We start from the raw sequence: 24,646 nt of genomic DNA, 5'->3' as shown, positions 1-24,646 counted from the left end.
ACAATGAATCCTTTTGCTTTTTTTTCTCACGCCAATGAGAGTTGTTTGCTTCTTCCAGCAATGCCAAGGGACTTGGACTCATCCAGGACATCCAAAACTGACCCCTGTGTTTGTAGGCAGTGTGAATTTATTGTCCTTCCTGTTCCTATTGTTTCAACAGGTTCCCACAGCCAGTGTCACCATAGAAGGAGCATCTGCCCTCAACCGCGTGCGCTGGGCCCAGGCTGGGAAGGAGGTCGCAGTTGGTGACTCAGAAGGCCGCATATGGGTCTATGATGTTGGAGAGGTATCTTCTGTTGGGATTCGTTTGTGGTTTGTTTTGTTGGGATTTTGTGTTTTGTTTCTACGGTCAATTCCCGGAGACTGCCACATCCAAGTTGAAGAAAGAAATCTGTCTTACTCTTTCAGTGGAGTCCTCATTGAATTTTGGTTGCCAACAGTGTGTTAATCATAAAGCTACATTGCAAAAGAGTTAACTTGTTGAAGTCTCATGAGAGAAGTCTCTTTTAAAAGCTTCCAGTCTTTTTCAAGCTCTTTTTTTATAATGATCCTGTGGGTACATTTGGAAATGTTAGAAGAACATAAAGAAAAAATTGAGGTGCAAAAAGAGGCAATGCTGTTCTAAAATTGGTCCTAAAGGGTTCACCTTTTATACTCCAGTATCTCTTATTTTATGACTGGTTTATTGCTGTAAGTTTTTGTCAGCCTGACATGCACAGAATCCGTCTGTTCTTTTGATACTGCTTCATATGTCTGAATATGTGCAAAAGTACTAACAGAAGGAAATGAGAGGTGTCATTTTGAAGGATAGTAGGGGCATGCATGATAGACTATAGCAGGATGCATATTCTGTGTCTAAGGCTGCTCTCAGTTCACCCTGCTACATCTTATAACAAGCATCTAAACTGCGGTGTGTTTGGCAGTGATGAATCTAACTCTTTGTTGATGAATGCAGTATAAAAGTGTTCCATCGGCATTACAATCCCTTGGAACAGGTAAGGGTGAATCTCTGAGCAATCAGCTTTTATGTAGAGAATTTGTTTTCCATCATTATCTGTGATAGGATACTGAGATACCCATCTCGACACAGTAGGGAAACATTATAGAATGCATACAGAATTATCTGTAACTCTCATAAAGTGATTTTATGGCCCATAGCAAAATTGCTTGTGCATGACTCATATTTTTGGATTTCATTCACTAGTGCAGGAGTTGCCCTTCCTCACAAATGTTTGCTGAAACTTCTTGCCATGTTGATACCATAATCTCTAAATTGTCTAAGGTTACTGTGCTCAGATTTCCACTGTGACACTGGCAGGTCAGCTGTTTTTATTTATTTTTCGTTTTGCATGATTGTTCTGTCTTTCAAGTGATACGACAGGCTGTGGAAATGCCTTTGATGACAGCACAGTCTGATCTTGTCTCAGAGTCTAGACAGGCTGTAGAAATGTCTCTTTTTGCATATCATACACCAAACCATTCACAGGACTATTTACTCCTGCAAGCTCACCCAGAAGAAAATAGTGTTCTATGCAGAAGTAGCATTATTGAAATGTTTGACCTTTCCTGTGTATAATAAGACATCATCTTGCAAAATGAGTCATAGTGATACACTTGAATAAAAAAGAAAGACGGGCTTCTATTACTTGAAAAAGAAAGCAGAGTAGTTCAACAGTATTGATTTGTGTGAGTCCAGTTCAGTGTAACATAAAGAGTTCTGCTTCAGGGATGTTGCAGTGGCTCAGTGTCTCCAGCTCAGCTCCCTATGTGCTTAAGTAAAGCAATGGATGTCTCTCTACAAGGCTGCTGAGAGACCATTGCCAATCCTGCTCTGCTGTAATGAATGAAGGAGCTCATTAATTTGTCTTCTGGTTCAGTCAGGCAGTATCAGTCTCTGCAGTAATTCCTGCATGAAATTTAGGAGAGGTCATCTGGGCTGCAGCACTGCTGGGGCTGCTGTGTTTGTTAGTGCCTTTTTCTGGTTTAAAAGAGAAGGGTGCTCATATATTCTCTAGGCCAACTGTTGTCACTATAAAGCCTCAAGTGAGATACAGAAATACTTTGCAGATCAAGAGCCTGGAACCAAGGGCATGGACAGTGAGTAGCAGCCTCTTTGGTCATGAAGCCTGTGGGGCAGTCTGTGAGGAGCTCTTTGATGAGAGATTCCATCCTTAGCTGTCCTTAGGCATGACGCATGGGGGATTCACAGTGCACGTACACTCTTGGGAGTGTCTGCTACAGAAATATGGCAGCCTTTTAAGGATTGTGCTTTACTCACTGTGCAGACACTGGCCAGTTTTTGGCTCAGCTGGGGTCCTCCTTTGACTGTCCTTTTTGTAGGAGTTTGATTCTGGGATCAGATTCTGGAATCTGATGGGGCTGCTCTGACAGTTTAAAAAGAAAAGTTCTCCTGCCAACTGTCCTTAGCCACATCCCTTGCTGCCCAGTTTTTGTGCAGGTAGAAGGGCTTGTCACCACTCATATTGTGCAGAGAAATACAGATCAGTAGAGAAGTATTTATTTATTGTTTTGTTTTGTTTTCTTTGGGCTGTTTTTCTCCATGAAATGACTCAAGTGGGAGTAGACGAGAGAGCACATAGCTGGGGTCAAGGAGCTGGGAGCTGGACTATACAGCACCCAGCAGCAGCTAACTTTCCTGTTTGACCCAGCACTACTGCAAATTCTGACATTAAGCTGTGAAAGTTGACCTTTCAGCAGCAGCACTCTCCTGGTTTCCTACATCATCATCTTCTAAAAAGGCCTCATCACTGGAAGAACTCATCTTTGCCTGGCTAATAACTCAGTAGCATCCACTTCTTTGAAGGTGCATCTCCCTGATTTGGGAAGATGGGTGTGATTACTTGCATTAGAAAGTCAGCAGGCCACTTTACAAAGACCCTAAATACACTCACTAAAATCATTAATGCTCCACTTATACTGCACCCTTTTAAAAACCTTTGTTTACTTGTGGCTCTTCCAAATGTCACATTAGATCAGCTGTAAACTCATAAAGCACTGGTTCCAGCAGAAGAAAAAAATACTATATTTTTAATAGTATTTATTAAATACTGTATTTTTTAATGCAGCATCATATCTTTGAATTTCACCTTACAAGATAAACAGTTTTTCCTACCTGTTTCTTAGACAGCATTGATTCTGTGAATTTTAATCAGAGCAGAAAACATCAGGCTATCAACCATTAAGGAAAAAATTAAGTGGTAGGAATTTTTGCTTTGATAGATTCATCAGTTTTAAGGAACTATCCCAGTGAGCAGTAAAGTTTACTGCTGTTATTAACCCATATGGTATAAAAAGAAAACATATGACCTAAGTGAAGAACGTAAGACATAAGGCCTAACCTTGCATCCTTTGTGAAGGTAAGGAGTGTGGGATCGAGGCTGTTTTCACTTGTGTAAGAATTTAGGATTTGGCCCATGTTGATATGTTATCCAGTCATGGTCTTTATGACAACAAGAAATGTCAGACACATGAAGAACATAGCAGGGTCCATGACCAGGGAGTTAAAAATAATGGTGACACTTTCAGTTAGGCTATATAGTGTTATCTCCTTTGACTATGTAGTTTTAGTTGTTTGATTTTGGCATCACATCTGAAAATAACTGAACACATTTATTTTCACAGTGAGGGGTCTATTTTCTCCTCTATGCGTGTGCTTTATGCCCATTAGCATTAATGGGAGTTACACACACACAATTCCAGCAGAGAGGAGACTTAAACAGTCCATATAGATGTGCTCTTGTGGATCAGTAAGCACTGTTTTAAGGAATGTGAATTATGAAATGAAATAAAAACCCAAACATGCAAAAATCCAACTGTTTCAGTGTGATGGGATCTTAAGCTAGTACATATAACCAATCATTGTATATACACTTTAATCTCTGCAAGATCTAAAATTTCAAACTTCTGCTGGCATAGTAGTTGTGATATTATTATTGTGATAGCTTGTATAATATGTTTTAGCTCCTTTGGCCTTATGGCTTCTTTACTGGGCAGCAAGTTTTCTGTATGGTAGAAGCTGATTTTAACAGAACATGGACCACTGCCTATAGATTTATTCACGTGTTCAGATGATTGATAGTTAGACCTAACTGCATGTCTGTTTCGCAGATCTGTTTTCTAGAAAGCTTGCTCCCATTGTGCACGCTTCAGTGATGTTACACAGTGCCTGCTGTCATAAATATTCTCTAACAACCATGTTTGTTGCTTTCCGTGCTTATTGCAAATGCTCTTTGCACCTTTGCTTGTAAAAGAAGCAGCTTCTCATCCACCTTCTATTATTTCTTCTTTTTTCCCATTTATCTCTTCCAGGTCATATTCTGCTTGCACCGTGAGTATGTAGATAGAAACTGTGAGTCAATGACTTATTATTTCATTCTAATAAAATATAAAACAAGTTTGCAGCATAGGATCACAGAATTTGAAACTGCAATCACAAGGAATGTAATGCAGCACATTATTTTGCTAAAGTGGTTACAGGACAAACTATTGCATCTGTTTGGCAGTCTTTCAGAGAGTTAGTTCTAGTTATGCTTTTAACAGGCAACTAGTGTGACAGGTGGACTGGAGAGAAGCAAGAAAATGTCTTTCTCAAAACCATCCAGGAAGACTGGCTCTGCCAACAAAGCAGTTTCCTGGGATTCTTTGTACTGTTGTTTCCTCTGTCCTTGTTTCCTTGCAGTGAAATCAGAATCCTGTGGATGTTTATGTGACTTTTTTAGGTTTCAGAGTTAATACTGCCTTAAGCCTTTTTAGGGCTGCTGTGTTAGGTTGTTTGTGTACTTCCCCATTTGCTCCATCATAGGTGTTAATCCCATATCTCATTTTCAAGTACATGACCAGCGAGGGAGGAGCTGGTGACTGCCCTGAAGTACATGGATGAAGTGGTACAGTAAGGATATCCCACTGATGCCTATAAAATAATTTCCTTTGATTCCAGCAGCCTTTAACAGCTGCTCTGAGATTTTTAGGGTTCTAGACAGAAACAAAAGTATATTTGTGACCAGCTCTCACATTTTGGTATGACTATTGAGTCACTTATTTTTCTGGCTAGAGTGGGGAAGCATTTGTACTTTGTACTTCTGTCTTGTGATCCCTGTGTTTCACTGTAGATTTCATATGGAAAACACATATCCAGCATCTCTTTCATGCAGTTAAAAGCTGCTGTAACCCAGAGAGAGAAATATGAAGCTAAGTTTTGTGTCATGTAGTTATTCAGGTAGATTTTCCAGTAGGTTTGCTTTTGCCATCATAAAGCTTCTGTAGAGCATATATTGAGTTGGGAAATGTTTTTGCCACAAAAGCAGAGTTGAGACTCGCCATAAAACATTTTATTTTAAAATCCGTGTTGAGTTACAAGTATTCTTGGAACACAGATAAATGGCTCACACACATATCATGAAGGCAAATTTGAGCAATAATAAGGGGTTGTGCTTACAACCAAGTTTTATTCAAAAACATTCAAAGATTAAGTAAGACACAGGAGTTACAACAACATGCAGAATCCAGGCATAAAGGATAATTAAATTTCACTGTTGATATTTCTGCTAGGGAGGTTGGAACCCTGGCCTCAGAGAATTTTAAAAACATGTTTTAACAAAGCAGAATCTCTTAAGAATTGTTGGAAAATGTAAAGAACTATGGTTTTGATTTGCTTGCTCTTTCCCCTCAGTTTTATAAGTTGAAAGATTTTAAAACTGGAAGCATTTAGAGATGACAAAAAAAAAATCAAAACAGGAACTTCAGCTTTTTACTTGAATAATGTCTGAAATACTGAGCAGAACAAGCTCCTCATCCCTCATCATTTCAATTTTGACTGATATAGTCTGTATTCACAAAGGGATTTTTGAAGTAGGTTAAGTAAGAACTCCCTAATGAAAAAAACGCACTAGTTTGAAATCAGTCAATTTAATTACTGTGTTTTATGAAGGCCATTACCCATTGCTGATTACTAGGGTGATAAAATCTTTAAGCTTTGGTAGCCTCCATAGGGGGTGAGCTGATCTAAGTACAGCAAAGTCCAGTCATTATCACCCTAAATACTTGTGTTTCTCATTACAATATTCATTACTTTAGGTTACTGTGAACGCTTTGAGGTCTTTATGTAAGCACTGGTTTATTCCTCTGTAGAAAAACAGTGTTATGTTGATAAGTTAAAACCAAGTGTTTATATACTTCTACAGTTTAAAATGAAGCTTAGCTACATTCATACATAGAAATGCACAAGTTTATACCTCTGAGTATAAATTTCCCTATACACACCTATTGATGGCTGTTTGCTTGTCAGTGAGGTTGTATTAGTCTGATAAGAAATGGAAAGGGATATGAGTTACCTTGTTATTTCAGTCTGTTTGGGTACTTAAAGAAGCTGGAATGAAGGCTTATGTTCCTAATAACAATCTTTATTAGGGAGGTACTTTTCAAGAGGGAAAACTGAGCCGTGATCTAATTAATCTGAGTTACCTAAGGCTGGTTACTGAGGATTGGAGATCTTTATCTCCAGTGCCAGCCTGGGCCCTTGTGCTTCCCTTTCTCTGCCACCTCTTGCGTATCGTGTGGCATCACTGGCTCTCTGCCCTTCTCAGTCTCCCTCATCATGGGTTTCAGACTTACAAAGCCGCTTCATAAAACTGGTGTGGTTTAGAAGATCAAAACTTTGCAAATGCTCTTTGCACTTTTGGTTATAAAAGAAGCAGCATCCACCTTCTATTATCTATTTTCCCCTTTTTCTTCCTCATTTATCTCTTCCAGGTCATAGTCTACTTTGCACTGTGAGCGCAAAATCCCTTATTCTTATGTTTTAAAAAGTATTTTATTTTGAAAAAGAAGCCTTGAAATGTGTCAGAGAGGGATGTGGATGTGGGTTATGGGGAGAGGAGAGTAGCCTGTAGAAAGGGACAGAAGAACTTTGTTGTGACTAAGCCAGGGAAGCATGAGCCTGGAGGCAATATAGATGTTCCATGTCCTTGCAGAGTGCCTGGGGCCAGAGGAAGAGACCTAGTGGAGCTGGGGACATGCTGCCACCATGGCATGTGGCTGCAAGCTGACCATGTATTCATTTGAGTCAAAAATTAGAATTTTTTTAACTATCAGAAGGCTGAAGTCCCAGAGTGGGTAGAGACAGTGGGACAAGCATTCTCTCTAAGTGGAGCCTGTCCCCAGGATTTTGTGATGTGCTTGTGTGTGATGCAGACATGGGTCACACCTGGTGTACAGGGTCATCCTCCTGCCCATGCCCGGGTGTTTGGTTGTTCTGTTTCTCTCTCCAGATAAATGGACATGAAATTCTACTTCCATTTTACTATCTGAGTGTTACTTGTTAGAATTAAAGGAGGAAGTGTCAGATTTTTTATGAAAGTACCTCTTTTTCTCATTTGTTGATTAGACAGGGAAATTAAATGGGTATTAGTGAAAACAGACAGAAAGGGTGGGAGTTTTAAATGGTCATCTTAAAAATTCATTTGATTCTTTATTCTTAACTTCCACTTGCTCATGATGAAATATTTCAGCAGTTCTCCAGAGGCAGCTTGGTAGCTCCCCAGCAGATTTCATGGGGTAAAAAGACATGAGTTTCCAATATGGTAGAAATATCTTTTAGAAGAATTATTCAACTTCTCATCATATGAAATAAAAACCTTAAGAAACCTAGTCAACCAACCAACAAAACTCTGGCCCTAGTCCTTTTTATTCATTTGCATAGTGCTTTTAAAGCTGACTTATGTTTCCTTTTCCTTTGCAAAGGCCCAGATCCTCCCCCTGCAGAGAGGATCAGAGAGAACAAGCCACATGTGACAGGAGTTAATCATGTAGCTTAATACACTATTGGAAGGCACTCAGATAACGAAGTGATGAGAGCAGCAGAAGAGAATCTGTAAGAGATCATTCCCTTTCTGCTCAGTGCAGCCTGCAGGAGGGGGAGAAGGGAGAGCTCTGTGTGACAGTCTTCCTGCTGGTATTTTCCTGCTCAGCTGGGAAGTACTGTAAAGGGCAAGAGAAAAAGAGCAAAGGGAAGCTCAGATGGGACATACTCGTCTGTGCCCATGGACACTACTCAAGCTTCACTTCTACTTCCTCAGTTACTGCTTCTCCTGAAAACTTGTCAAGAGGCTTAGTGTCAAAGAGAATCTGGCTCCAGGCTTTCTGTGGTAGCTGTAGCTGAGACAGCTTTAGCTGGTCTGCCCCTATCCTAACCCTGTACTGTGGAACACTATGGGGAACCACAGCTGTAGTCAGTGCATATTAGCTGTGTCAGAGTATGCATTTTAAATATCTAGTTAGTCTATTGGGTGGCATTTTCTCTGAAAATTTTTTACCCCCTTTCTGATGTAAAAAGAAATGGTACTGAAAAATGTGCATAGCTTTAAGTGGCAGAGAGTATGGAAGAGGAGAATTGCCAAGTATGAAATTTAGTTTAAGCTCAGTTTGTGTGGAGCAATTTGCAAATTTCATAGAAATCCATGACTTATCATTGTGGTGTTAAAACACTTCTGAGACAAGAGCTGTTTTGTATAATTAATTTTTTTTCAGGGGACTTCTGTGGTTTCAACCTGTCACATCCAGTAGCAGTTTTCATTTTGAGAATCCTTAACTATGGTTTTCAATCTTTATGGATTGCAGAATGGTCTGTATTTTGAACATACAAAAAATACTTAATTCGTGACTTGGAAAGTAACAGTTAAAATATCAACCGAGGATAACTCTGGGTCTTAATACGTCCTATTTTGCAGCTAAAATTCTATATTCTGTGTTTAATTTAAATGTGAAATCTATACTGCAGTGCCTAAAGTGATGGAAGATTCTGTGTCTGAATTGGAAAAAAAAAGAAACAACAAATTAAAATCCACTGCTGTTTCATGATGGATGAGCTCTTGCAGATAACGGGATGTGTACAAAATCTCAGAGAAGGCAGCAATTCACCTGCTGGCTAAAATCTTTAATCAGTTTATAAGCTGCTCTGATGAGAGTCCGTTTGCCAGCTGAGAGCCAGAAAGCTGTGGCAGAAGTCCTTTACAATTCCTGTTCTGACAGATTTCCTGGCATGAATCATGGCATGGACATGGCCAGCTTGGTCTGGAGGGCAAGCAAGCTGAGCTGAGTATGATTTATTTCTTCCCTGAGGCAACAGTCCTTCATGCAGCTGATTTTCCAGGGAGGCACCTTTGCCAGTGCAGCCACCCCACAAGCTGAAGCTTTGGTATTTCAAGTGAGAATGATGAACCCATTCTTCCAATCAATATAGTTGTCAGTAAAAAAAAAACCAAACAAAACAGTAGGTATTGGAAAGAACAGGTCGAGGGCTCCTTACCTTCTAGTTCAGTTCATTTAGTATTTTTAGGCTCTCTTGTGCAATGATGACAACTGATAACATAATTTGGTAGAGGAGGAATCCTGATGCCTTAGCTCCAAATGTTAAATGTTCTGAAACGCATGTAAAAAATTCCAGGAGTTTTCATTGACTTTGAGGAATGACAATTGGAGCAGGGCTGAGATCCCCATGGGAGGTGAAGGCAGGCAGCATGCCTCACTGTTTTTGTCAGTCCACCTGTAAATTGGTGGCATTACAGGAGAAATGGAATGGCGGGAATTGCAAGAACTTTGTTGCTTAGGGCACCACTTCTGTTGAAGCAGAACTGTGAGCTTTCCTCAAGCATGGCAGATGCTCTTTCTGCTCTTTCTGCTGATTACGTCTTTTGTTTCTAAGGTCTTACAGGCCAATACTCTCTGCCACTGAAAGTATCCCTTGAGGGAGATGCGTAAGAGAGGCTCCTCCCAATGTGATTGGTAAAAGCGGTGGGCTGAAGAACAAGCTATAAACTTGTAGTCAGCCACAGTATTTTAAAAATAAGAAGTGATTTAAGGAAATAAAAGTTTTTGAAATTTCAGTTTGAAGTCAATTCTCTAAGGGTGACTGATGATTACTGAATGTTTTATCCTCTGTAGTTGATATCAAGTGCAGCATTTTGATATGTTAATTGAGGGAGGCATAATCTGTTTGATAGCTTGGACACCATTCCTGGTTAACTCAGGAGAGCCTAAGCCAACTCTGGTTTTGGAAGTGGAACTGTCGCATTGTCTACAATTAAAAATACTTCCCACTTCCTTGTTTTCTTTTCTATAGGCCCTATCAAGTTGTAATCCTTCAGGCTGAAGTTTTCCATAATTGGTGTTTGCTTCTAGCACAGGTTTTGTTGTTTCTTACTTCTTTTTTTTTCTTTTTTTTAAGATTAAAGACAGTACCATAACACAAAATTAATAACATGCTTAAATTGAGGGAGTTAGTCTTAACTCTGACATTTCTTATCTTTGAAGTGTTACAGTCTGCAGTCTTAATGTTCTGTTAACATGCATTTATGTGTTATGTATGTATAATTTACAGGCTATGCTTTATTTTGTTCTCCTGGTAGACTGGCATCAAGATGACTGATGCAGACAAAGAGTACTAAGTTTGGAAAAGAATTAATGAGCATTCAAATGTTCAGTTTCTATGTAGGCCCTTTGTACAGCATATCTTTGCACATTACATATAAATTATTAAAATAACACTATTGTTAGCTTGGTATTCAAAACATAATTTAGCTTCAACTGTGTAACAATTCAGAAGTTACTGTTCTTAGAAGAAAAAAGTCAGAGTTTGTTGAAAATTGATTCAGTTTTTGTTTAAGTTGGAGGGTTTTGATATAAGTTAATATTTTGTCTTTTTTTTTACTAAGGCAGCACTAGTTAAATCAGACCCTGCTGGTGAATTGCAAAGAAATAAATCACAACAGACATTAATCTAGATGAGGGCTAAGTAATTAACTTCATAGAAGGGTGGTGTATATTGTGTCTGTGACACTAGACTGACTGCTGTGCATAGAATAAATGCAGTATTTATGTTGCCTATGGTATTCCACCCCTTCAATTAAGTAAACAAATATATATAGAGCTACTCTTGAGTGTATCCTTTGTGGTCTAAACACTGTATCTTATTAAAATCATCTGCATGCAGTATGTGGGGTTTGAGTTCCTGCCAGTGGTTTCATCCATTGTTAACAGTGATGCTCAGCTCTCCCAAGAGTTAAATACAGTGGTACTTCAGTTATGTGGAGAGGGTGCTCTTGGTTACTTTGGTGGCCATTTCACTGCATATTACCTCCCACTTTGTTTCCATCCATGTGTGTGGCATAGGGTGTTGCCTGAAAAAATATAGGCTTTTTCAGGAAATAAAATATCCATATAGGTTGAGAAAAATATCAAAGGCAGCCTGTAATTGATTCTGGGGGGCAAGACCAGGGCCAGAATAGGTGTGTTCCTGCCTGCTCTATGTGTGTATTAAGATATTTAATATTTACATTTTCATATCTGTTTTCACCTCAACAATAGTGACAAAACATCTGTTGAACTCCAAAAGATAGGATCAGTTCTGAAAGTGGAACTATAATTGTTCATTACTCTTTGTATTGTGATCCTCATTCTGCAAGTGATTGTTCTACTTTTTAGACATCATCGAGTTCAAGTAGTTATAGTTTATCATCATAAAACACATTTTTACCTGCGATGTCATAACTGCATTCAGATGTTAATCCATTGCTTGAAGTATTTGCAGCAGATTTCTTTTCAGCACTTAGATACAGACAGTATAGGTTGATGAAAATTTTGCTCAGAGAAAATACAGCTAAAGCTACATTTGCCTGAAGCTATGTTTATTTGATGATGCTGTTAAATTGAGTTGAAGGAATATTAAAATGGTGATAAGCCACATACACAAATAACTTAGTGTGAAATCTGAGATTTTAGTCACTAGTTCACCAGACTTGCCACAATCTCAGATTAATCTGAGTATTCTTTACGTTTTAATTAGCTATCTCTTCAAAGAGTGTTTAACTTGCCCTTCTAAAAAATTGTAATAGCAACAGGCTATTTTGGAACATCAATTTTTATATCGTTTTTATTTTCCCTGTTAGATATGAGATTTTATGGCATATACAGCTCTGTGGAAGCAGAGACAAGTAAACAGAATTGTCTAAAATAAGATCACCCTTTGCCTCCAAACAGCTAACAAAAGATGCGTGTTAATCGGGATGTGTCTGACCTTTTGGAGCACAGTAATTAGCTATAAGAAAGCCATCAATTTAGATCAGAACAAGCTTGTTCTTAACACAAAAATAAGAAAGCATTGTGCTTCCACAACATGTTTGAATGGGTCACAGACTTTTGAACTGGGAACTGCTATCACCCTTGGAGCGTGTCTTGGACCACCATGCCGGCTCGTCTACACACGTGTAATTGAAAACAGTGTGTGGCACGGGGGCGGCGGGGCCGGCTGCAACCACAGGCTCTGGCAGATCTTGTGAGCCCTGGTTTGGCTGCTCCTTGTCAGATTCTCCACTTACACCTGTGTCCATGGGATGTGTGGGTCAGAAGCATTACAGGCCGTGCTGGTTGGAGAATTTTGCCCCTTCACAACAACCTCGCAGTCACTGACAATGCTGAGGAGGTTCTTCCCATGGCTGTTTTTGCTTTGAGGCTTCTGAGCTCTAGGTGAAGCCAAAAAAAGAGTGACTGCTAAACTGGTGACTGGGATCACACAATAATTTCACCAGTGATCAGTGCTGCAGGTTATGAGCTGGTGTCTCAGTGACAGGGAAATATGCCCATGAGGTACAGTCATTAAAAGGAAATGGAACAGGTTCAACGTAGACAACTGTGCTGCCTTTGAGCTTACAGGACACTGGTTCCTCTGAAGTGGAGGTGGCTGCTGCTGCTGCTGAAATTGCATTTTGATTCCTTCTCAGCGGAGTCCACTGCCCTCAAAGAAGAGCTGTGATGGACAAGAGCTTAGAGGGATGAAGACAGGAAGAGTTTGTTCCCTCCCATCCCAAAGATTTAGAGGCTTCGGGAAAGGCAAGGAGCCAGAAATAAAGTGAAATATCCTCAGTGAATAAATCATTGGCTGGAAAGTGGTTTTTTTTAGGGAAACTGAAGCTATAGAGGGATTTGGACAAATTCAGCTGAAACACTCTCAGCCATAAAAAAGATGGATAGGAGGGAAATATACAAAAGTCTTGAAATACCTTGTAATATCTTGTTTCAGCCATCTGGATAGATTCCTTTAAAAGGCACATTCAAAGATTTGGGAGTTTTGTCTCAAAATCTCTCCTTCTCTTCTTCTCTCCTTCTCTGCTCCTTTCTTTTTCTCCTTTTCCTTTTCTTTCCTTTTCCCTAACTTTAAAGAGCAAATGTACTAGAAGGTGTTAATTTATCTGAAAATGAAATTTATGTTGATTTGTATCTTCAGACACTGTTTTCTTTTGATCCTTTCCTGCTTGCTGGGATTGTCTCAGAGCTCTGACAGCATCAAGAGATGTCTGGTCAGAGGATCTCCTCTTCCTGAATTCTGTCACAGTTTTCAGAGTAGTAGTGTTCAGTGAAGTTGCTAATTGCAGTTTCTAGGAAAACACAGAAGTACAGCTTGTGTTTGTCAAATCTCTGCTGTATGGATTGGAAGATCTGCACACAGAGGAAGCCTCTGGCTCCAGGAGGAGGTGGAGGAGGCTGGTTTTGGTGAAGTTCACATGCCTGGTGCTGCCTGTGCTCCCTGGTGAGCCTCAGGGACGGGGCACTCTGTCGCATGCCTACCAATGCACACAAAGCATCTTCTTGGTCAGTTCTAGCGGGGAGCGGGGCATGTTTTTGGGCAGGAAAGCTGACAGGTTAGGGAAGTGCTTGGCTAGAGTGATCTCCCAAGAAATAGAAGCCCCACAAGGTTCAAGAGCTCTGTGAGACACAGTTTGGTTGTGTACTGGATAAGTCATGTAGAATGGTGATACATCAGTATGGCAAGGACGAGTGCTTTTCAGGAAGATCCTGGCAGCCATTTTTCATAGATAATACTGGTTTTCCTCATCATAATTACTCTCTGATGCAACCTAAAAGTACCATGATGTTAAAGCTGAAGCAATGTGAGTAATTCAGTCAATTAATTAGGTGTGAGTAGCATTCGCCTTTCACTGTAAAGGGATCAGAGGAAAACACTTAATAGCTCTTATGTTCTTGTTCTGCTCCATACCTTAGCATCATTCATTCAAATAACCTGACCCAAATAAGTTATTATATTATGCTTTGGTGAACATTTCTACCCTGCATCAACATCATGATATGAAAGTTAACACATGCTGCTTTGTAGTAACTGGAAGTGGACGGAAAAATTGTCACATGAGTGAGGAACACCCAGATAGCTCTAAACCTGTGCCCTTCCTCCATGGAGTATCTCCTCATTCCTTCTACCTCTGCCCTGGTATTTGCAGGAAAAACTTGTGCAGAAGAGCTGAGAGGGAGATCCCACAGGTAGACTCAGGTCTCCAGCACTTGTGGGTGACAATGCGCCCAGATGAAGGAGCTTGAATGGAAAATGACTGGAAGGGGAGCATTAACCAAGAGAAGAATTTGAATTGGAGTTTGTGGATACTTTTGTTTCTATTTGTGGTCTTTTCCTGTATAACTATTGTGGTTTAGTATTGGGGCCTTTGCAGAAAGAATGGGCTTGGAGGATAAAAGACAATTTTTCCTTTGACTTTATTATTGCCAAGGTTTCCCTCTGCATCCCTGAAGAATTTATATTAGAGAGGTTTATTTTACTAACAGTCTGTTAGCAGGATTGGTCCCTTGTTGAAAGCATGATGCAGTGCATGAAATTGAATAAGGTAAAATAAGATGAAGTTGTAAGGAATTAGGTTGCATGTGGACACTGAATATTTTTTCCTCTGTGCTAAAGGTATTGACTTCAGTCATTAATTGCTTTGTGAACCAAGTCACTAGAAATGGCCCAGACGTTGCTAATACTGTCAGCTAAAAATAACACATGTAATGCATACATTCCTGGGGAGACTCTTCAAGTTTGAGATAGCAAGTTGTTTTAATAGCCTGGACTTTGATTTTATTTGTCTGTGGCCATGCTGTGGAGTAAAGACAATTAAATAATCTCAGTGTTGTAAATATATTTAATTTTTTTCTTTAGAATGAAATATTTTCTTTTTCAGCCACTTAATATACAATGTCATACTGTTAAAGACTAGAAGACAAGGAGCAGTGATGCTTTATTAAATTCAGAAAGTTCTTTGCCTAGGATATTGCTCCACTTAGAAGATTTTTCTACTTGAAATCAGTGAGACTCATTTCATTCAAGAGTTTGACAAATGGTAGTGCTGTACACATCAGAAGAAATGAAATCTTTTAGGAGATGTAGTAATAACAGGGAGATGGTTGCACAGCTGGTTTTGGTTCCATCTCTGATAGCAGGATCTCTGCACTGCCCCTTACTACTACACAGAAGCCAGGCTAGGTGTGTGGCTGTGGCCAAACGTGTGCCACTTCTGAGCTGGTGCACTGACCTCTCTTCTGGTGCTACAGTTCCTTCTGCTGAAGGATTTTGAAAGAACAGAGTGGTCTTTCAAGTATAGGCCATCCCAGATCCACATCTGTGTATGTGAGTGTGAGAGACAGCTGTCTAAAATTATTTACTCTTGTAACTCTGGTCTCCATTCCTGGGAGAAGTAAAGGAGAAAAATGCCAGAAGTGGAAGACAAAGAATGGAAAGCCCAGAGACTGCAACGATGCCTATATTAACTGGGCTGACATGACTTTTTCACAGGTTGCATTTCTCAGTCCATAGCCTGAGCTAATGCTAACTGTATTATATTTGGTGTTTCAACAGGCAAAACATGAAACGTGCACACCAGCCCTTCAAAATGTAACTCAGTCACTGATATACATGTATAATACATGTCTAATACCTGGTAAGCATTAAAAAACACGCTGTGTTTTCCACAAAAGACTGGATGTAGAGGCAAAGTCAGAGAAAAACTAATTGGAAAAAAAAACCTGATAATCAGCAGTGAGATATGGAGATGTTTAGATCTTGTATTGCAAATTCTTGTCCTTACAATTAACACTTGCAGCAGTGTATGTGGAGCTTCCACACACAGGTAGCCTTGGACATACACACCAGCTCTTTCCTCAGCTGGGTCATGTCATTTTCTTAGTCTCCAGTTGTGTGTATCCAGTCAAGATGTAATGAGAAGAGAATAATTTGACTGTTTTCCAGTATAGTGTACCATATGCCTCATGATATGCCTATGATATGCCTATGATATGCCTATGATCTACTAGTGCCATGTGGACACAGTTAACTGACTGTCTGCTTGACACTTCTTGTGGTGTATTAAAATATTTAAATCAGTTCAGATTGAACTGGGTAGTACATACTGGATTAGCTGTGGTTATACCCATTCTTCAGTCCAGAGGCATCCATTTGCTAAGGTGGACAGCAGTTTATTATAGTTTCCAAAACAGTTGCCTTCTTCAGTACCAAGCAGTGTGTAATGTCTTGAAACAGTTATTCTTTCGTGTTATATGCAGGCTGTGATCACAGCGCTTCAGGAGGGCAGTAAAAACTTGCATGGATCATGTGGATGCTTGTTGCTGTTTTCTGGAATTTGGCTTAATGAAAACAAAGTTGAGAAAAGTGCTTGTTTTGTTTTTGTGTTTCGTTTTGGTTTTTTTTTTTCTTTTTAATTATCTCAATCCCAGCTTGCATTATCTTCCAGAAATTGCAGTATTGGATCCAGCTGGAAATGACTGCAGTATTATTTTGCCATAGCACTAAAGCATTTTGTCTGGAAGTTCAGCTATTTAGATTACACATCCCTCTTGAAGCCTAATGTTCAAGAGCTCTTCATTAGAAACATCAATGGTATTAAATGGAAATGGATCTTGCATGATGATATAAAAAAGTCAGACTAGTAATGCAGTATCCAGTTGGTATAACATTTCCATTGTAATGCATTTCCTGTAACTGTGAATTCCTTAGCATAGAGGAGGGTAACTAAAATAACACAATATATTTATTTTACTACTTAGAGCTTTAATGAACTTCAGGAAAATAGTTTCAACAGAGTGCTTTAAAAGCTCTGTTACCTTGTGCACACTAACCTGGGTCCTGCAAACAATTACACTTGGACACAGGCTTGCTGACTGCCAAAGGCCAGCTTGGGTGTGTAACGTGAAACACACATGTTTGTACATGTAGAGATCAAGGCCTTGCTCTTCTTGGGAAAATCTGAAATATTTTAACCAAGGGGTAGATTTTGCAGCAGCACTACAAAATCAAGCAGATAAAGCCTTTTGCTCTGCCACTGACTAAAGGCTCCTTCTGGCTGGTACTTGAATAGGAAACTGCCAGGTGTGCCATGTGAACTTGGCCACAGTTCCCAGGTGCCAACCCCCAGTGGGTTGGTGAGGCTCATGCCGTGGTGCTTCACTGTGCACAGCTCTGCTGATTGCAGTAGGAGCTCTCCTCAAAGGAGGTGCCTCAGTTCTGGGCCAGAGCAAGAACCAGTCCTGCAGCGGCAGTGTCTGAATTCATTCTCACTGGTTTGTCCTGCAGCTGGCTGTGCCACACAACGACGAGTGGACGCGCTTTGCCCGGACCTTGGTGGAGATCCGCGCCAACCGAGCCGACAGCGAGGAGGAGGGGGCGGTGGAGCTCTCGGCATAGAGGGAGAGGAGCAGCGCCCGCCAGAGCAGCAGCTTCCCTCGCCGGGTGCGCCAGTGTTTGGTGTCAGATCAGTCCTGCTGTGGCTTTTGATGCCAGTGTACATGCCAGTATTGCTCAAAGCATTCCATGTTAATCACACTGCTTTACACAAGGCTGAAAATATCCAGAGCATTTTCATACTTTATATTTCTGTCTGAAAAGTAAGAAAGAAAAGACAAATCAACCCTTTATGGGTTTAGTTGTTGCCTTTTAACTACTTAGTAGCTGTATTTAATAGCTAGGAACCCCTGGTTAAACTTGTGCTCACATTGCCCTTCTGGCATAGTCCTATTAAATCCATATGAAGCCAGATATGATTATGTGCAGATGTGGTGTGCTTCACTGTATGGGACTGGGCCAAAGACTTTAGATGTGGTGTATCACATGGTGACTTACATTATGAATGGATGTACTATACGAAAGTTGCTGCTCCTTATTTATTGCGGTGTGCTGCATGGAACATATTTATTTGAAAGCATTAAAATAAACGATCCTAAAGCATGTGCATAATGAGAGAACTGCATTGTCTGTGTGCTGCTGTAGAGGTTACATTAAAGTCCACGTAACAATTACAGTACATCAGTTGTGCTTAAGATGTAAGATCTATACAGGTTGGCTTGAGTGGATGGAATGAGCTCCCTTTCCTTTTTTTTTTAAGATGCCTATTATTTCTAGGCACTTTAACTATATTTCAGATACAGTTGGTCACTGATACTTGTCATGCAAGTTAACACTAAAAGTCTGACAAAGGGTTGTGGTTCCCAAGTATGACACCAGTATTGCCAATAAAATGTATCAGGCCTGTTCTGTTGCAGTGTGGTTGATCTTTCTTTGCCAGCAGTGCTCAACATGTTCATTACCAGTCACTGGTGAGGCACTGGGTAAATGTGACTGCCCTGATGCACAGAAAACTCATGCAGCTGCTCTGTAAATAGATAGATAGCCCCTTCAGCATTGGGACTGCCCAGTAATGGACCTGCGTGGATCAGACCCTGCTACTAATTTTCCATGGGCAAGCACTAAGCTTTGCATGTCAGCTTCTGGGCTAATTTTTATTCTCCCTCCATGCTTACCTGCACACACATGCACACGTAGAGCAGCAGCATGCTGGCTTATGTGCTGAAAGAAAAGGAGCAGGAGAGACAAGACCTCCTGAGACTGTCTTGAGAGACAGACTGGCACAGGGGACAGAGGAACAAGCTCCTTTATGACAATCTCTTGTGGCTTTGAGCAAAGAAATAGAGTGCAGACTGGTCTCATTGAGTGCTGTAGCCCAGATGGATGTTGGTGGTGAGGCTGCTCGATACATCCACGTCACAACACTCTGCTGAGCCAGAGGACAGCTCTGACATCTGGGTTTAGCAGTGGTTCACATTTAGGGGTACGGAGGTAAACCATTTTAGCAAGAAACACTGCAAGTTTGACAAGAAGGATGTTGTACATGAAGTTTCTTGTCTTGTTGCCACATCTCATCTTTGGGCAGCCATGCTGAGGAATGAACACAACATCTGATCATGTTTGGGGCTATGGCCTGATCCAGAAGCACTGGGAAGTCTGCACTGCTAAAGCCAGGGTAGGCTGAGAAAATGAATCCTTAGGAAAAGCTGCATTTCCCGTATCTTCTTGGTGGTTAGAGGCACCTCCCTGTGAGAGTGCATGAGCTACTTTCATCTTCATGGTGGAACCTGCAACTATCTCCCAGTGTCCATGAAGGTGTCCTGCCACTGGGCTCTGGGGAGCATCTTCTCCCAGAAGGCCCAGTACTTAGCAGAGATATATCAGTCATTTTTGGGTGGTACCCTGAGATTGGAGCTATGTGTTAGAGAACTTTTTGTTCCTGATGCTCCCCTGGGTGCTTTGGGAGTTGTCCTGAAGAACCAGTGTAGCACTTGCAGCACTTCTGTAGCTTAAAGATGAATGCTAACAAACAGCCAGGTGAAATGACTGTAAAGGAGCAGTTTAGATATCATCTCTAGGGTTTTTTCCCCAGTTTTGCCCTGTTTTCTTCTCAGAAACCATAAGTGTTGTCTGTGTACGTGGATGAGGCAGATGTGGTGCAGAGTGGAAGAGGGGAGGCACACTTTGGTTCTCAGTGGGTCACAAGACCAGGAACATGCACGGGTGGATACACAGCAAAGTACTGCCCTCATGGGAGGCACAGGTGGGGATCCACCACCCTTCCACCCTGAGGAGTAGCTGCACATTGCAAAGTGTGAGGACACCATGTGAGAGTGCCTGTGGTATAAAGAGAAGGGCATGAAGCCAATGTTGTCTCACACTCATCATAATCAGTTCAGTGGGAACAGTTGGCAAATTTTCTTCTACTTTTTCCATATTACCATTTAGCTTTTGGAACGTAAGGGGAGGTCTTCATGTTCATGTCCAAGTTCTCCCTACTTTATAGCATTAATAGCTTCTGAAATGGTTTTAAGAGCAGCCTCATAGGACCTTCAGCAGTTGCTGCTGTGTGCAAATCAGTATGACCAAAGTCCGTTTTTGAAATATTTCTTTCCTTTTTTTCTTTTTTGTGCTGTGTGGAGTTCAACAGTACACAGAGGGAACAAGGAAAAGATCTGAATTTTGACAGAAATCACCAGGTTTGTATACACAGAGCAATAACATGAAAGAACCATTTCACACAGCTGAAGCAGATGGAAAAGCACCCAAGAACAAGAAGCATTTACTTCCCTTCTGCTGCTCATGATTATCCTACAGTGGAGTTTCTGACCTGCCCTTGTTGCTGCCCTTCCAGGAACCTCCCACAGTTCTTGTTTGTTTGATTTTCCTGCTGCTAAACAAATAGCTGCATTTCACTGGCTTTCTAAAACAGCCCGTATGACAAAATGTTACTCAGAATCTGCCCAGTAGGGAAATAAGTACAAACTTATCCTTTAATTTCACCAAAAAAGAAATCATTTTCTCCTGTCTCTTTTGCCTACAAACATCCAGAGAATAGAAGAAAGAACATAAAGAACATAATGTCCTTTGCTCTAGCACTGCCCCGATGCTGCCATGACTGCTCTAGGTGAGGGATGAGTCAGAAGACAGCCTGGCTCTTTTAGGGCCATTGCAAGGGAGCTTTCTGTGAAGGACAAACTGTGTGCTCAGACTGAGCTGGAGAGCACATCTGAACCACAGAGGTCAGAAAAAGCAAACCCAACTACAGCAGAAGTAGGCAAGTGGCAAGAAGAGGCTAAATTGAGCTTTAGCATGGAGGAGAGGACTGTGAGGTACATGTGGAAGGGACAAATCTCCTATACTGGTTGAAGGAAAGTCCAGAGTCCCCCTTGATTTCAGTGCCAAGGATCAGAGCTATGCCAGCACAGGCAAGAGGCAGAGGAATGATGTTGCCAGGGACATGGGATTTGTTCTGAAAAAAGCTGTGAAAGGACATGGGGAGACATGACAGGTGGCACTGGGGGTGGGAGCTGGAGGCATTAGCTGAAAGGTGAAGCAGGATTCTTCACCTTTATGACATGTACTTAGCTCAAGACACCCCATGTAACAGAGAAAGAAGGTGATAGCCAGGGTATACTGCAAGAACATCTGCACAACACTGGCCAAACTGGAATTTGACCAGGACACACAAAACTCAGCATCGGGCTGGAATGCCAGATCCATCATGTAAATAACAGCACTTGGTCCAAGTGGATCTTTGAAAGGTGGAAGTGAAATAGGCTACCTCTGAAGTCTGGGAACACTACAAACATCTCCATGGAAAGGCTGTCAGAGCAGCTCTTTGCTGCTGAGAGTAGACTCCACAGAATTACCTGCAGTTTATTACTTCAAAGAGAAAAAGCAGGTAGGACAAATGGCGCTGGGTTGCAACGATTCAAGAGCTGCAGCTTTTTCCACAGGGTACTCGGCAAGTGCTCCATAAGAAATTTTTCAAGATGGAAGGTGTTTCCTCCTGAGTCCCAAAACCAATGCCCCAAACATCTGCTACTTCTGAAAACATCAGAGCCCCTACCATGCCCTGGAATATCATCATCTCACACTACAAATGACAGCCTGCATCTTTAGAGCTATGGAAACAAGAAACAACTAGGAATAGGTTCTTTTACACAAGACAGGTGAAAAAGCTCCAAAGAGTTTTAGCAACTGTAGATGAAAAGCATGCACAGCAGAAGACTGGAAACCCGTCACAGAGCAAAACAGCATCCCACATGGAGTGGGATGGTCTCCATTGGCCAGTGACAAAGGATACTCTCCTAAGGCAGGACTCAGTGCCCAAGGGTGCTATAGAGCAGCTACCTGTACTTGGGAAGCTTACAGGACCGGTTCTCCTTCAAAGTCATAAGCAAAGACACTTCTGAAGTAACACCACCATGTCTGGTACACAGTGTCTGCACAGGCAGGGGTGTGAGGAAGGCCAGGCAATGTAACTACAGCAGCTGGGATGAACCTTGCAAGCAATAGTACTGCTTCCTGGTGCAATGAGGAACAGGGCAAGGAGAAGTCAAAATTATTACTACCTTGAAATGTCATCTCTCTGAAGGGCAGCAGACACTTTGATGACATTCCCAGGTTCAGCACTAGGCGAGGCTGCACAGTCTCACAGCCTGAGTTATCTGCTGTCCACCATACGGAAAGCAGAATCACCACATGGCACGTGGCATTAAAGAAACCACTTCATCTCAGGCTGCTTCTGTGTTTTTTGATGTATTTGAAGGTCTCTGGAGACACTTAAAATACAAACATCTCGAGATTTGTATATTCTCAACCATTAAATAACTCACAAATTATCACTATCTCTGGAAATTGCCTTCTAGCTTATGCAAAAAACGGCAAATATTTAAACAAAAACAGTCTGAGTTTCACAGCAGTGTTTAAACAGCAAAGCTGGAGGATTCCTGATTGTCCTTGTGCCACTGGAGAGGATCTCAGCAGCAGGCAGTGTGACATGTATGCGCACACAGAGGCTAAGCCAAGGTCATTCCAAGCAGGCTGTCCCCTCCTAAGATGATGCAGAGCCGCTTGTCAGGTTTTGTATTTTTAGCAGGTTTAGAAAAACCTGCCCAATTTATTTTTGAAGTGGTATGTTTTCTTACAAAAGCATCCCTGCAAAGTGTCAATATTAAGTCAGCTTAAACCCAACCCATTCCCCAGGGACCAGGCAGAAAAGCATCTCCTGGCTTCTGCTGGACTGAGAAACACGACCACAGGGTACCTGCTTCAGGGACACCCCTTCCCCACTCTCAGTCTGACAGGTAACATCACCAGTATTTGGCCATTTCTCTTTTCTAGAAGCGCTGTCACAGGGAGTTAGCTGGAGTGCAGGAAGCAAGTGAGGTTACTTTTTATCCATTTGCATAACTCACCCAGAAACCAAGAGAGGACAAACATTGTCCTCAGGGCGTTTTGTTTGTTTGCGAGGCAATCTGACAATTCCTTGGCCTGAAAGCTGTTCAGAGCAGGAATGCATCCTTTGTGTCTGGAGGAAGCCGACTGTGGGCACAGATCTTCCCCAAGATCTCTGGGCAGAGCTGCAGCACGATTTGGAATGTTTTGAACTCTGCTTTGTGTTAACAAAGCAGCCACTGGCTCTTCAACACTTCTGCCCCTACCTCTGCTGTCTACTGACCCTGAAGAGATGGGCAGAAAGAGAGAACAATCCTCCAGGAAAGTTAATGGCAAAGGGAAAGGCCACCATGGATGAGGTGGGGGTGTCAGTCCAGCCCTGCTCAGCGAAGATGAAGGCTGTGGCCTTCTGAGATGGATCTGCCATAGGAGAGCTGTGCCTGAGCTTTGTTCCTGGGATGGGAGCTTTGCCATTCATCCCAGAATAAAGAACAAGTCATAAATATACTGCCAGGCCTGGGAATGAGAGGGCACCAGGAGGCAGAGAAATTGGTTTTGTGGAACACAAGCAACGAATGGTTTTTATCACAGGAGCCAAGAAGTTGTGCAAGCCCTACAATAACCCAGCTCTAATTCCTCTTCATGGCTGGCTGCAAAGCCCCAGCAGCACTGGGGTTCAGTGTCAGGCAGCAGAGGAACGTGCTCTGGTGGGTGCAGCCTGGGTGTCCCTCTCCAGAATGAGTCACGAGGAAGCAGCTTCCAACCAAGTCCATCCAGTGGCCAGGCATTTCCTCTCCTGGATCAGGGAGAAGGTGCAGCTCTGCACTCAGACATTTTCCCAGAGCTGCTGACTTTCCACAGAAACCCCTTCTATATCAGGCAAATCTGAGGGATGAAATATAAAAGCAGCTCTTAAACAGCCTAAAATCTCATGTGTGATGCTAGCACAGGCAGTGCTCAGTGAGAATGTTTTACTTCTGTGACATGCTTTAACCAAAAATCCTGATGGTTAATTCTGAAGGGTTATTACAAGGGAGAGCTCTTTCCCCCCAATTTTTGAAATGGAGGAGCTGTCATTGGGGGAGACTCAGATACACAGGGCTGGGAGGAAGCAGCTGCTGTCTGTCAGAGCCCAGTGGTTTAGCCAGACTCCAGGATGCAGCTGCAGGCAAATGTCATCTGCTCCCCTCACCTCACAAGTGCTGCTACTCATACCCCTGAGCTCCATTTCACCAGTAACTTCAAAATACAAAGTAGTCCAAGAGAATAATTTGCATGATGACCCAAATACAAATAGAAAATCAGAGTGATTTCCATTTCATGTCCACAAATTATAGCACAGTGTGATATTGCACTGCAAACTCATTCTTCTGCAGAGACACTGCATCTGTGCATTCCCCCAGTTTACAGTCAAGGTTGAAGGCACCCACCCCTCACCCCCCCACTCCAAGGAGACAAGAAAAGCCAAATTCCTCATCTTAGAGGTTATCATAGAAGACACCCAACAGGACTATCAAGTGACTAGGTGATCCGGGTGTTCATAAGTACTAACCTTCCACCAATAGTAAAGATCAAAATATCAAAGCTTCAATCCTCGCTTCTGACTGAGGAAAAAGTTTCTCTTTTTTCCTGAGTGACATCTCCAAGATGTCTTTTCTGGGCAGGGGAATTGTAGTAATTTGTTCTCAAGTTGCAGGTGTTTTCATAGCCTACAAGTGCAAACATTAACTTCATCTTAACCTGACTTTATCACTG

The 24,646-nt window shown here is 41.6% G+C and overlaps 1 protein-coding gene across 1 annotated transcript in view; it reads left to right on the top strand.

Annotated features, from left to right (window-relative positions):
• The window catches only part of DYNC1I1 (dynein cytoplasmic 1 intermediate chain 1), a 183,524-nt gene extending 165,127 nt beyond the window's left edge, over positions 1-18,397 (top strand). The window contains exons 14-15 of the mRNA XM_014312120.2: positions 42-286; positions 17,441-18,397. Of these exons, the coding sequence (XP_014167595.1) occupies positions 42-286; positions 17,441-17,551 (356 nt within the window). The 3' untranslated portion in view covers positions 17,552-18,397. The remainder of the gene's footprint in view (positions 1-41; positions 287-17,440) is intronic.
• Positions 18,398-24,646: the final 6,249 nt, after the last annotated feature.

Source organism: Geospiza fortis, unplaced genomic scaffold (genome assembly GCF_000277835.1).
Source record: "Geospiza fortis unplaced genomic scaffold, GeoFor_1.0 scaffold138, whole genome shotgun sequence".
Classification (NCBI taxonomy): domain Eukaryota; kingdom Metazoa; phylum Chordata; class Aves; order Passeriformes; family Thraupidae; genus Geospiza; species Geospiza fortis.
This window is presented reverse-complemented; position numbering and strand designations above follow the sequence as displayed.